Here is a 10,915-nt window from a genome sequence, read left to right as displayed (position 1 = left end):
GCTTTAGAACTCTATACACATTAGGAAGCTATCCAGGTTATTTTAGAGGTCTTACCTCTGGGTCCTTTTTAAAAAGTATAGAAAGAGAGAGAAAGAATAAGTTGTGCTCTTTTGATAATCAATCAAGACATCATTTAGTAGGGTTAAAGTCTCCAGACGTCAATACATTCATTTAGATTTAAAATGCGGTTTTGAATGAGAAACAAAGGAAAACACCTACATCTGACTGCTGAAGGTTGTTTAAAAAAGGCCATTTCAGAATTTTACTAGGACAGGAAACAAATAAAGCAAGTTAAGTTTCATAAAAAACAAACTAAGCTTTATTGACAAACTGCTGCAAAACATCTTTTGGACAGATTTAGTAACCTATTTAGGCAAGCTTACACATGTAGCATAATGCATTTTATGGAGAGGGTACAGATACTAGTGGCAGAATAAGTACAGTTAGGATGTTTTAAAATATGTACAAGAGTTCGGATTGAGCTGCAGGATCCCTTCTCTATAGAAAGAGAAGACCCATGTGGAGATTTTTGTCCCAATCCTTCTTTGTGTACTTTGTGCATGCAGTTTATAGAGAATCAGATCACAAAATGAAGACCTGAACTGTTTTTAGCATAACAGGAGGCCGTCTCTCGGCCATGTTCTCATTAAACATTTTGTCTTCAGAGTCTTAAAATTAATTTTTAACATGTAAAACAAATTGAGGATATGAGGACAGTCCATCTCAACAGTGTCTATTAGGGCTATATTTCAAAACTCTAAGTACAATGACAAATATTGCTGCCTAAGTCTAAATGGACAACGTTTTAGAACTATTTAAAACAAACCATCATCAAGAATGAATTGTACTGATTCCATTAACATTGATTCTTTAACCTTCACTTAATTTAAGATTGTTTTTTGTGTCTATATTACATAATTGAAAGTTTAAAAGGTCTTTTATTTGGCTATATTAACAGAATTTTGAAATGTAGCCTAAATGGGAATCTGCAACTGACCCTCGACAGATTCTTTGTATTTAAAAACAATTAAAATGGTTTCCTTAGACAAGTGGATAATGAGCCACTAATTCCAGTAGAAATGACTACTCCCAAACAGTTAAAAAATTAACGATCAACAATGCAAAAAAGCCAGAGGGGGTAAAAGGGGTCAGAGAAAAAAATACAGCAAAATAAACAAAAATTCAAACGAAAAAGACCAAAAAAAGGACGCCAACTTCTCCTCTCTAACCCATCTAAAAGTTGCTTTGGTTGGAGGGATTGGTGGCCGGTTGGTTAGGCGGTTGGTTGGTGCGACAAAGTAGGGGTGGGGAAGGGAGCTCACGGTCAAATCTCAAAAACCAGTTCCGATTTTCAGTTCCCAATTTGCTCTCTCGTATAAAGTCCAGTGTAGGAAAAGACCAAACCAAAGACAAAACGGACAATTACTTTTGTCGGGCTGCTTAAAGCAAGAGCTGCCGTGGTAGACAGGCGGTAGTCAGGGCGACACGTTAAGGGTGGTGAGTCCACTTCAGTACTGTCTGTATGGGTGCTCCCGGTAAGGCGTCTTGGCACCTCTGGAGGGGGGAAGCGCCTTCCCTGGAACTGTTCGCTGGGTCCCATTCCAGTCATCCTGGCCTGGAGAGAATACACACAAAAAAAAAACCCATTTACAATTCAATATGAACTTGGATGTGGACATTAAAGGTGCCCTGTGGAGTTTTCTTGTAAACAAAGTTTCTGTTTACATTCAGTGTTTCTCACCAAAACGTATTGTGTGTATCCTTGAGGTTTAGCAAACATGTTGGAATAACATTAAACCGTTGGCAGAACTATGTAAAAAAAAAAAATATTGCCACATAGCACTACTGGTGGTCAAAACCTCCACAGTGTACCTTTAAAGTCACAAGTTAATGGTTTTAACTTTAAAAAAGGTAGGATCCAAAAAAGGTTATTTTAAGTCCAACAGAAGTCACACATTGTGGGCTATCAATATTTTTAGACTTAAATTTGACATTTTCAGGACATAAATCAGCCAATCAATAAATGGAAAGTTATTCTTACCACCATGTAGGGAAATATTGCATTCCACGCTACTTTATATTTAAAATACAAATTAAATACATTTTTAACTCACTTTTTTGTTTTTTGGTCATACTTATATCTTTTTAACAGTATAAATTAGGTCATCTTTGTTGACAGTGACAAACGGTTTTCTTTACCATACGACTCGTATGACTCCGTGGTCTCTCCGTGTCCGTAGTCATAGTATTCTGGCTCTCTGATGGTCAAAAACAGGCAGAGAAGAAGAAAAATCACTTTTCGTCTTTGAAAAACATCAAGTAGCTGCTGACTGTAATATCTAGGGGGATGATAATTGGCTGCCATGAATAAGATCAAAGCTTGGCTCTCTAGCATGCAACATCTGAGTACCCACTGGTTTGCCTAAATAACGCCGCTATCCACGCTGAGAAACGTGAAGTACCATCAGCACTGAATTTGTGCAGAGTGGCTAAAAAGTAAGTCAGCTCCTCTCAAATCCGAGTGAAAGTAGCAACTAGGCAATGTGTGTGCACTTTGTGAGATGCAGGTGAAAACCAAAAGAGACGACCGATTCACTCACGCCTGAGGCTGACTGTAATAGCTGTCGTATGACTCGTAGGCCGGGTCTGTGTAGCTCTCATCGTAGCCCTGGAGAGGGAAAGAAACAGAGAAACAGAGTGAGACTTAAGGAGAGGCTTGTTCATGAATCATGAATGTCAAGATGTCCCCAAAGAACTACACTTGTACTTCAGCATCCGAAATCACTTATTCCTGTGTTGACAGACGAGCAATTCAAAGCTAACAGAGTGCCCAGAATAATCTCATTCAAAGGTGACGTGAGGTCACATTTAGCGGCATCAAACATGTCTCGACAGGAAAACTCTTTTGGCCGGTGCACTATTTATTCCTCACATTTCTTATCATTTCTGTCTACTCATCAAAATGAAAGCTAAAGAGATCTTTTACTTGTTTGTATAATAATAGTGCTGAGGACATCCACAGACAAACTAAATGGATAAATTAAGACTACCCTCCACTGGCATCTGTACTTACATATTCCTCGTAGCCCTCTGCAGCTGCAGCAGGGGTGTGCTGGTGGGGTGGAGGCGCCATCCTCTGCGGGGGTCCGCCAACTGGGGGCCTGGCGCGGGGTGCCACGGCTCCCCTGGCGGGTGCTGCAGGAGGTCCTCCTCTGCCTGCAGGGGCACCCCTCACTGCGCCACCTCTGGCTGGGCCGCCTCGTGCCACACCTCCCCTGGCGGCAGCACCGCGGGGGGGCATTCCTCTACCCCTGGAGAAAAAAAAACACACTGAGTTAGTATCTGTGTTCTTCTTGAAGGAATAGTTCAACATTTTGGGAAATATGCTCATTCACTTTCTTGCCAAGAGTTGGATGAGAAGATCAATACCACTCTCATGTCTCGGCGCTAAATATGAAGCCAGTTAGCTTAGCATAAAGACTAGAAACAGATGGAAACCACTAGCTATTCCTTTCAAAAAGGAAATCTTTTTATTTTAACATTTATACTGTTTTCTTCACATTCTTATTACTCATATTCCTTTAACTCACAGTTGAAGTTGTTTTTCACATTAAGTTTATAGGCAGCACACATTATGTACTGTATTGTGAGCGAAGTATAAGAAAAATGCCGACAAATATTTCAAAAATTGCTTCTCAGCATAAGTACACAAAAAAATGTTTCTGCAATTACAGAAAAAGGATTCATATAAGGCTACTTCAGGACTTGCTCAGTATTTTCTTTGATACATATATAATGTATATTACAGTAGATGGACAGCAGCGTTTTGGTATTACTTCAGTGACCCAACAGACAGTGTGTGTGTGTGCGCATTTTCACACCTGTGTGCTCCAGAAGGCGGGACTCCACGGCCCCTGGCCGGCGGGCCCCCTCGGACTCGGGCCCCGTGCTCCTGGCCTCCGTTCAGGTAGCCCATCTCCATGAACTGCTCTTGGCAGATATCATCCATCATATCCTACACACACACACACACACACACACACAGAGGAAGAAAATAAAAAGGAAGAGAGAGAGGGTGAGAAACAAGAGAACATGAGTGAAGGCGCACAAGAAAAACAAAAAAGAGGGAAGAAAAAGGAGGCAGCGTGGAAGAACGAGTGATGAATAAAAGAGTGAAACACAATTACAGAGCTGCTCACAATACAGCAACTCCCTAATGGCTAACACAGCGAGTGGAAGAGGAAGTCTCAGTGCCAGTGACTCAGAGTGTCAACGAGAAGGGGGTGGGGGGGTCATGGATGTGGGAGGTTGGAAAGCATCCATCCACACTCCCCGCCTTCCTGCGCCTCTCCATCATGCACAAAATGTAAATCACTTCTCCCTGCACTTCTTGACAAGTCTGGTGTGACTGCATCAACAGTTACCTTATTCTAACAGAAAAACAATAAGTTGGGTTGGATTAGTGAAGCTGCCTGTCTGAGCGGCACAAATCTCGCAACACAATCCACCGCCTTTCTTCAGGGAGCAATCACAAGGGCTGCACTGTGACCCAATCAATTCTTTTTCATAAATCAGTCCTTGGAATGGTAACGGAGCTCTAATGATGGTGAATAGAAAAAAAGGCAGATACTAGAATAAGCAGCACAGGCAGCAGTGTTCAGTTTATCTGCAGCAAACAAAAGCCATTTGACCGGTTACAAATTCACCTCAGATGAGGAGCAGGGTGACTGCAGCTGCATTTAACAAGCTGCTGAGGCAACATGTCTTTACCCAGCAAGGTGTTAAGATTAATTAAGTTGCTTTAGACTTTACATTCTATAGAAAATATTTAAAAAGTGTCAGTGTCAAGAAATAAAAGGATTTGCAAATCCTTCACACAGGAGCAAGACTCTGCTGTTGCATTTACATTGGTAGACATCCAGGTACACAGATATAAAAAAAATGAAGAACAAAAGAGTCAAAGCCTTGTGGAATACCTGAGGAGGAGTGCAGGTAATACATAAAACATCTCACCAACAAATCACATCCACCCCTTTTCCTGAGAACCTGAGTCATTTATTAAAATATGGCCCAGCTCCAAATGAAGGCCGTCAAGCCTGACAGATTATGGCCTTAAATTGGGACGACAGGTTCCGCAGGGGACGGCTTTTTACATAACACGGCAATACATCGCAACTGGTTTATCAGCCCGTTCATCTCGCCTTTGATCCAAATGATTTATTTCTTCCATAGCACCCTGCACACTAATTAAAAAACGTGGGCATCTACTGGCCTGCTTTGGCATGAGCCATTGTTAGAGCACTATGGGCTTCAGCCGGACCGCAGACCAGGTTGGCCCACACTCAAGAATCTCTCAGCATAAAACCAATAAAGTAAAGGTGGGCCGCGCAGGGCGACTTCTACTACACATCTGTCTGGGAGCTAAACATCTCCAGGCTGATTCTCCTTGCTCACTGTAGAATGAGACTCCAGTAAAGACACAGTGATGGACAGACATGCAGGCAAGCCAGATGAAGAGGTAACCCCGCTGACACGGTGAAATGGTTTGGTGTTTTTCTTTGTCTTATGTGAGAGTGAATCAATCATTTTAGAGGTTTAGGCTGTTGACTAGACAAAAACAAGCTATTTCAAAATATCAACTTTGGCTTTAGGAAATTGCAACAGGCATTTTTCATGCGATATTTTATAGACCAAACAATTAAATCTAAAAACTATTTGGCAGATTAGTTTGATAATGAAAGGAGCCATTGGTCGCAGCCCTAGTTCAATTTGTAGGGTAATTTTGTCAACTCATTAATTAGCTGACTGACAGAAGATAACTCAAATCTAATACTGATTTATCCATTTCTGTCAGTTATCAATTAAAAAGTTGCTGTTACAGTTCTACAAATGCAAAGATTAGCTTTGGTTTTCATCTTTCGAAAATGAATGCTTTGTCTGGTAAATCTAAAGACATCACTTTAGCCTCTGTGAGTGTTTGCCAATATTGTTGACATTTTACAGGCCAAATTATGAACTGAATACGTAATCAATAAGTTAATTAATGGCACAAAATAATTATTGGGTGCAGCTCTAGGAAAGTCCACGCAGACAAGTCAATAGGCAGTCTCTCACTGGACGACGAGACACAAGCAAGCCAAAACAGCAAAGTCAGACTCACAGGAAACAGGAACTTCTTGACCTCCTCCATGGCATGTGCCATGCGCAGGTAGGCCTCTGGCACGGGGGCAAACACCTCGATGAATACGTGCAGCTCCATGGACAAATGGGCGTACTTGGGCTCGCCGCCTTTTCTCAGCCCCTCCTCCTGAAACAAGGGTAACATCACAGGAGTGTCAGCACACATCTAACACTAAAATTAAATTAATTATGCAAGAAGTAATCGCATTACATTCACCTCAGAGGGCATCAGGCATAAGTGTGGTATTTCCTTCCTTTAAATAGCTTAATAATGAAATCAAACTGGTGGATAACAGGTTCAGCAGATTATCCTGAAGATTGCTGGAGCAGACGTGCTGTGTGTGGATGCCCTTGGCTTTACGTTTACGTTCGACCGACCTATCCTGCGAGTTGACGCCATCTGGGCTCACTGCCTGCCATCCCTCTTAAATACAGGCCAGATGTGTTATGGCTCCAGGTACCCTTCTCACAGGTGTGTAACACCAGAAGTGCGTCTGTGTGTATTACCTTGGATTTGTCTCTCATGGATCCTTTGCCCAGCACAGAGATCTTGGCTCCGGTCTCTTCCTGCAGACGTTTGATTGTATTGCCCTGAGGTCCCAAAATCTTCCCCACGAAATTGAACTAATAGCAAAACAAAGCAGAACAAAATTAGCCTGACAATCACAGCAGAGGTGAGTTTAATACCAAGAGAGTGAAGGCGCAATCACCGTCAGGGGTCTTGTTGCACATACTGCAGCCTTAAGTAGTAGATTTAACCAGAGAAGGTCGATATGAGCCCTTGAGGGTTGTAATGCTGTCAGTGACTATTCACTACAATCTTCCAAGCACTGAGCCTGAACCAACTTGTGATCAAAAGCTGCAATCTTTACCTCCTGAATCTTTGAACAAAGTAATTACCATGTGTATATGATGTGCCCTACAATTAGCTGCCACTGCCAAACACATTTAGCACAGAGTTGCCCCCAAGGAAGCAATTCCTCTAGGAGTTGTAAAAGTAGCTTTTGTTATCTGAAAACACTCATTAGCTTTGTCATCCCTGACACTGCCGACTGATGTACCAACTAAAACCAAGTCTGGCAAACTAAGACCGCTTTCTGGAGATCAGAAGGCTGCCTTACCCTCACAGACCAGACTCCCACATCATATTGATCTGATGCATCTATAGATCTTTTCTTGTAAGAACTTCTTGGTGGATTTTTCTTTTTTTTAAAAAGGAGGTGTGTAAATGTCAAAAAGCAAACGTAAAATCCTAAAAGTTACACTACTGGCTTTAGACAGACACCTTATAAACTTAGTTGGCTCAAACTGATGCAAATAAATTCAACAGAGTGCAAATGGAGCATTATGCAACTAGCAATGAGTTTCACAGGACAGATTATATCCTCACATGCCTTCTCCAGCATCATAAACCATCATACTAAAATCTATGTGTGTGTGTGTGTGTGAGCCAGGTATAGATTGAATGGATATGGATGAATACACCTGAGGTTACATGATAAAGCCAAGTAAGACTTCACTCTGAATGAACACAAACAGAAGAGAAAATCCAATCTCCTAAACACAGTATGAATTACACTGCAATATAGAGCTATCCTAAACATAGTAATATTAACATTTTGATCCTTTTAGTGATATTTCAATACATGCCAGTATCGGCTGTAATTATACTCTAGAGCTTAGAGATCAAGGTTGAGAAGAGTAATTTGAGACTCCCAAGTAACCCCATGGCTTTGTGTAATTGAAACCCGGCTGCAGGATAAATTAAATCAAGAGGGGTTCACAGTGAAAAGGAGAAAAAAAAAAAGAGGACAGAGGAAAAAGAAGAAAAAAAAACATGGGCAAAGAGAGCTCACCTTGGGGTACTGTTTGACAGGTATGAGCACTCGTTCCTTAAGCTTGATGTTCTTTGTTGTGAAAAGGTCCAGGTATGTTTCTGCCTCCTTTTTAGTCTCGCCTTTCTGGATTCTATCAATTTCTAGAAGGGGAGAGGTATCGTGTCAGGCAACGTGTTCATGCAATCAAACATGATTCAAAGAGGCAAAGTATATCTCGGTTGTGAGGAGGATTTATGTCCACTTACATTATCAAGTAAGCATTGATTTAGAGATTTGCAGGTCACAAGCCACGTCGGTATACAGGTAAAAACTTGACACGTCAACCACATTTAGCCAACTACTTTTAAACATAAGTTACATTTATCAGTTGTTTTAACTGCAGTTCCACGCACCCTAGACATGAAAAAAAACCTTTCAGCCTAATTTACTCTGGTTTTAACTGAGACAACTTCAAATCTTTTGACAGAAAAACTATTTTTGCTGAATACAAGATGAGATTATGTGTGATGGGTTTCATTTGGCACATTTTTGTTGATCCTGTCAACGTCCTGAATAAAGCTAAAACAATTAGTTGGTTAATCCATTAAGTGGCAACTACTTTGACAATCGATTCATTGTTTCAGTCATTTTTCAAGCAAAACTCCAATCTCTGGTTGTAGCTCTTTCAATGTGAGGATATTTTTTTTAGATCACTGGAAACAGAATATCTCAGGGTTTTGGATTGCCGATCAGACAAAATAAGACATGTAAAGACATCACTCTGAACTCCGAAAACTTGTGATGGACATTTATTCACTATTTGACATTTTGACAACAAAACAAAGAATCAGTTGATCAAGAGAATAATTGTCAGACTAATCAGTAATCAACGATCTTTAGTTGTAGCCCTAATCCTCAACCTTTCAAACCACAGTCTGAAAACATACCGCTTTCACAGCTACATTTTGAGAAGCAGCCATCAGCGTGTCTCTACTTCTGTCACCTCTTCCATGTGGCACAGCGCTTCGTCTCTAGCACCCATCGCACCACCACAGCACTTCATCTCAAACCACCTCCTCACTCTTGGCAATGACAACTCCTGAGCCTGCGATGTGCAAACATGTCAGCTACACCACAGTCCACCAGCTGCAGATCGAGGGGGAAGCCTTGGTAGAAGTGGAACCGAGGGAACCCACGGCACACACTGACACACTTTGTCTTTCTGGATCATTCTCACTTTCAGTTTCACGGAGGTGTAGGCGAGGTTTTGCACATCCTGTTAGCACATCCTAGAGACCAGCTCAGTGCTCACCAGAAGTACCTGAGATACTTGACTGGAGCAGCTTGCAGAAAATGACTCCCAACCACTGGGACAGCACATGGGCAACAACCTGACAAAACAATCACTCAACTAGCAGCCCTTCAGTTTACCTATAGCACTTAATAGCTAGCTTGTAATGTCCTAATGGTGTCCATGTAAAGACTGGCTATCCTATGGTACTTTCTGGTACATGGCATCACTACATTATTTTACTCATATATATATATAAGTCATATCCTCCCAAAACTGTATACAGAAAATATTATTAACGAGATAAGGCATGTTTTTAGAGCTAGCTGAAGACCACAGGGACATAAATATCAGAGGCAGCCCCGGAGCTGCCAAGGCTGCAGTCTCTTGCTCAAGGACACTTCAGCAGCGGCCGACACACAGCGGGGCTTGAGGATCTCTGACACCGCCTCTAGGACGCCTCTCGGTTTTAAAAGTAGCGAGGTGACCCCAGTCACGGACACTGGCGCACATTTATATGCTGCTGCGCAACGTAGCCGCCAGACAATGAGATCAACAGGAACTCGACAGCGAAAACAAACGACCGCTTGTCCGAAGAGAGTCCGAGTCTTCAAGTTCAAACTCGGCGCGAGAACCGACAGGACAGAAGAAAACACACTCGCAGCTGCACGAGAGGAAGCGGAACTTACTCAGAAGGATGTTTTGAAGTGTGTCTCCTTCAGTGGTGTTGTAATAGCTTTAGGCTATTTACATTCTCAGACACTAGTCATTAGCTATCCTCTAATTAACTCCCACGCGCAGCCATGCATCTCTCTCACACACACACACACACACACACCTATTCATTAGTAAGCTATGAATGCACTTAATGTTAGTGTCGTTAATGGGGCAGTCCATGTCCCGTCACCAAACACATGGCGACCAAAAGCGTGGAGGTGTACCTCTTTTTTTTTTAGGTGCGTTTACGAGCCGTGTGTTGCCCCTCTTCAGGTCAAAAGCATAACCCCCATTCTGAAAACACAAGACAAACACCATTTAACAGAAGGCTACTTCACCTGCGTTTAAAAGTTTCATGGCGTGTGTAAACGACGAGTCCAGGCTGTCCTTCTCCGCCAGCAGCTCGGGGAGGTATTTGTCGTCGTTCTCCATTTTGAGTTTAGAGGGGGTGAGTCAGTTTCGGTGCAACAGAAAAAGCGTGAAAAAACCCCAACAATAATAGAAAAAAGTAGTCCAGTTACGTAACTACGGAGTGCCGCGTATCCCCTGTGCAGACGGCGCTTTGCATGTGGCAAGCGGGGCGTTTCTGTGACGGACGGGTCCGCTACTTTGCGTCTCTGTGGTTTCCCAACCCGCTGGTACCCTCTCTTCAGCAGCGGTGGCTGGATGGAAATGGGAGAACAAAAGCGGTGAGAGACTGCGAGAATAGTGATCCGACTCAAGCCGGCGGAAGTGAGCTCAGAAGGACGTAGTTCTCCGGACTGACGCCGCCTACTGTGTGCTGTGTGGATGCGCGCCGCCTCCAGCAGCGATAATCCCACTATCACATTTCCAATAGTGGTATGGGTGTGCCCGCTGAACGGCGTGCCACTGTTTTAATACAAATGTCTGCTGGTGGGTTCACTTTAC

General features: G+C 42.5%; 1 protein-coding gene across 1 annotated transcript; it reads right to left on the bottom strand.

The window, feature by feature from the left end:
- Positions 1 to 297: 297 nt before the first annotated feature.
- khdrbs1b (KH domain containing, RNA binding, signal transduction associated 1b) lies at positions 298 to 10,636 on the bottom strand. The gene is made up of 9 exons (XM_070921447.1): positions 10,345 to 10,636; positions 8,038 to 8,159; positions 6,689 to 6,805; positions 6,162 to 6,308; positions 3,883 to 4,016; positions 3,075 to 3,312; positions 2,602 to 2,669; positions 2,201 to 2,259; positions 298 to 1,616 (listed from the first exon to the last, which is right to left on the bottom strand). The coding sequence occupies exons 1-9, from the start codon at positions 10,436 to 10,438 to the stop codon at positions 1,510 to 1,512; spliced, it is 1,086 nt and encodes a 361-aa protein (XP_070777548.1). The 5' UTR covers positions 10,439 to 10,636; the 3' UTR covers positions 298 to 1,509.
- Between the last annotated feature and the right edge of the window lie 279 nt (positions 10,637 to 10,915).

The sequence above is a fragment of the Enoplosus armatus genome, chromosome 16 (genome assembly GCF_043641665.1).
Source record: "Enoplosus armatus isolate fEnoArm2 chromosome 16, fEnoArm2.hap1, whole genome shotgun sequence".
Classification (NCBI taxonomy): Eukaryota; Metazoa; Chordata; class Actinopteri; order Centrarchiformes; family Enoplosidae; genus Enoplosus; species Enoplosus armatus.
Note: the sequence above shows the minus strand (reverse complement) of the source record. Positions and strands in the feature narration are given on the sequence as shown.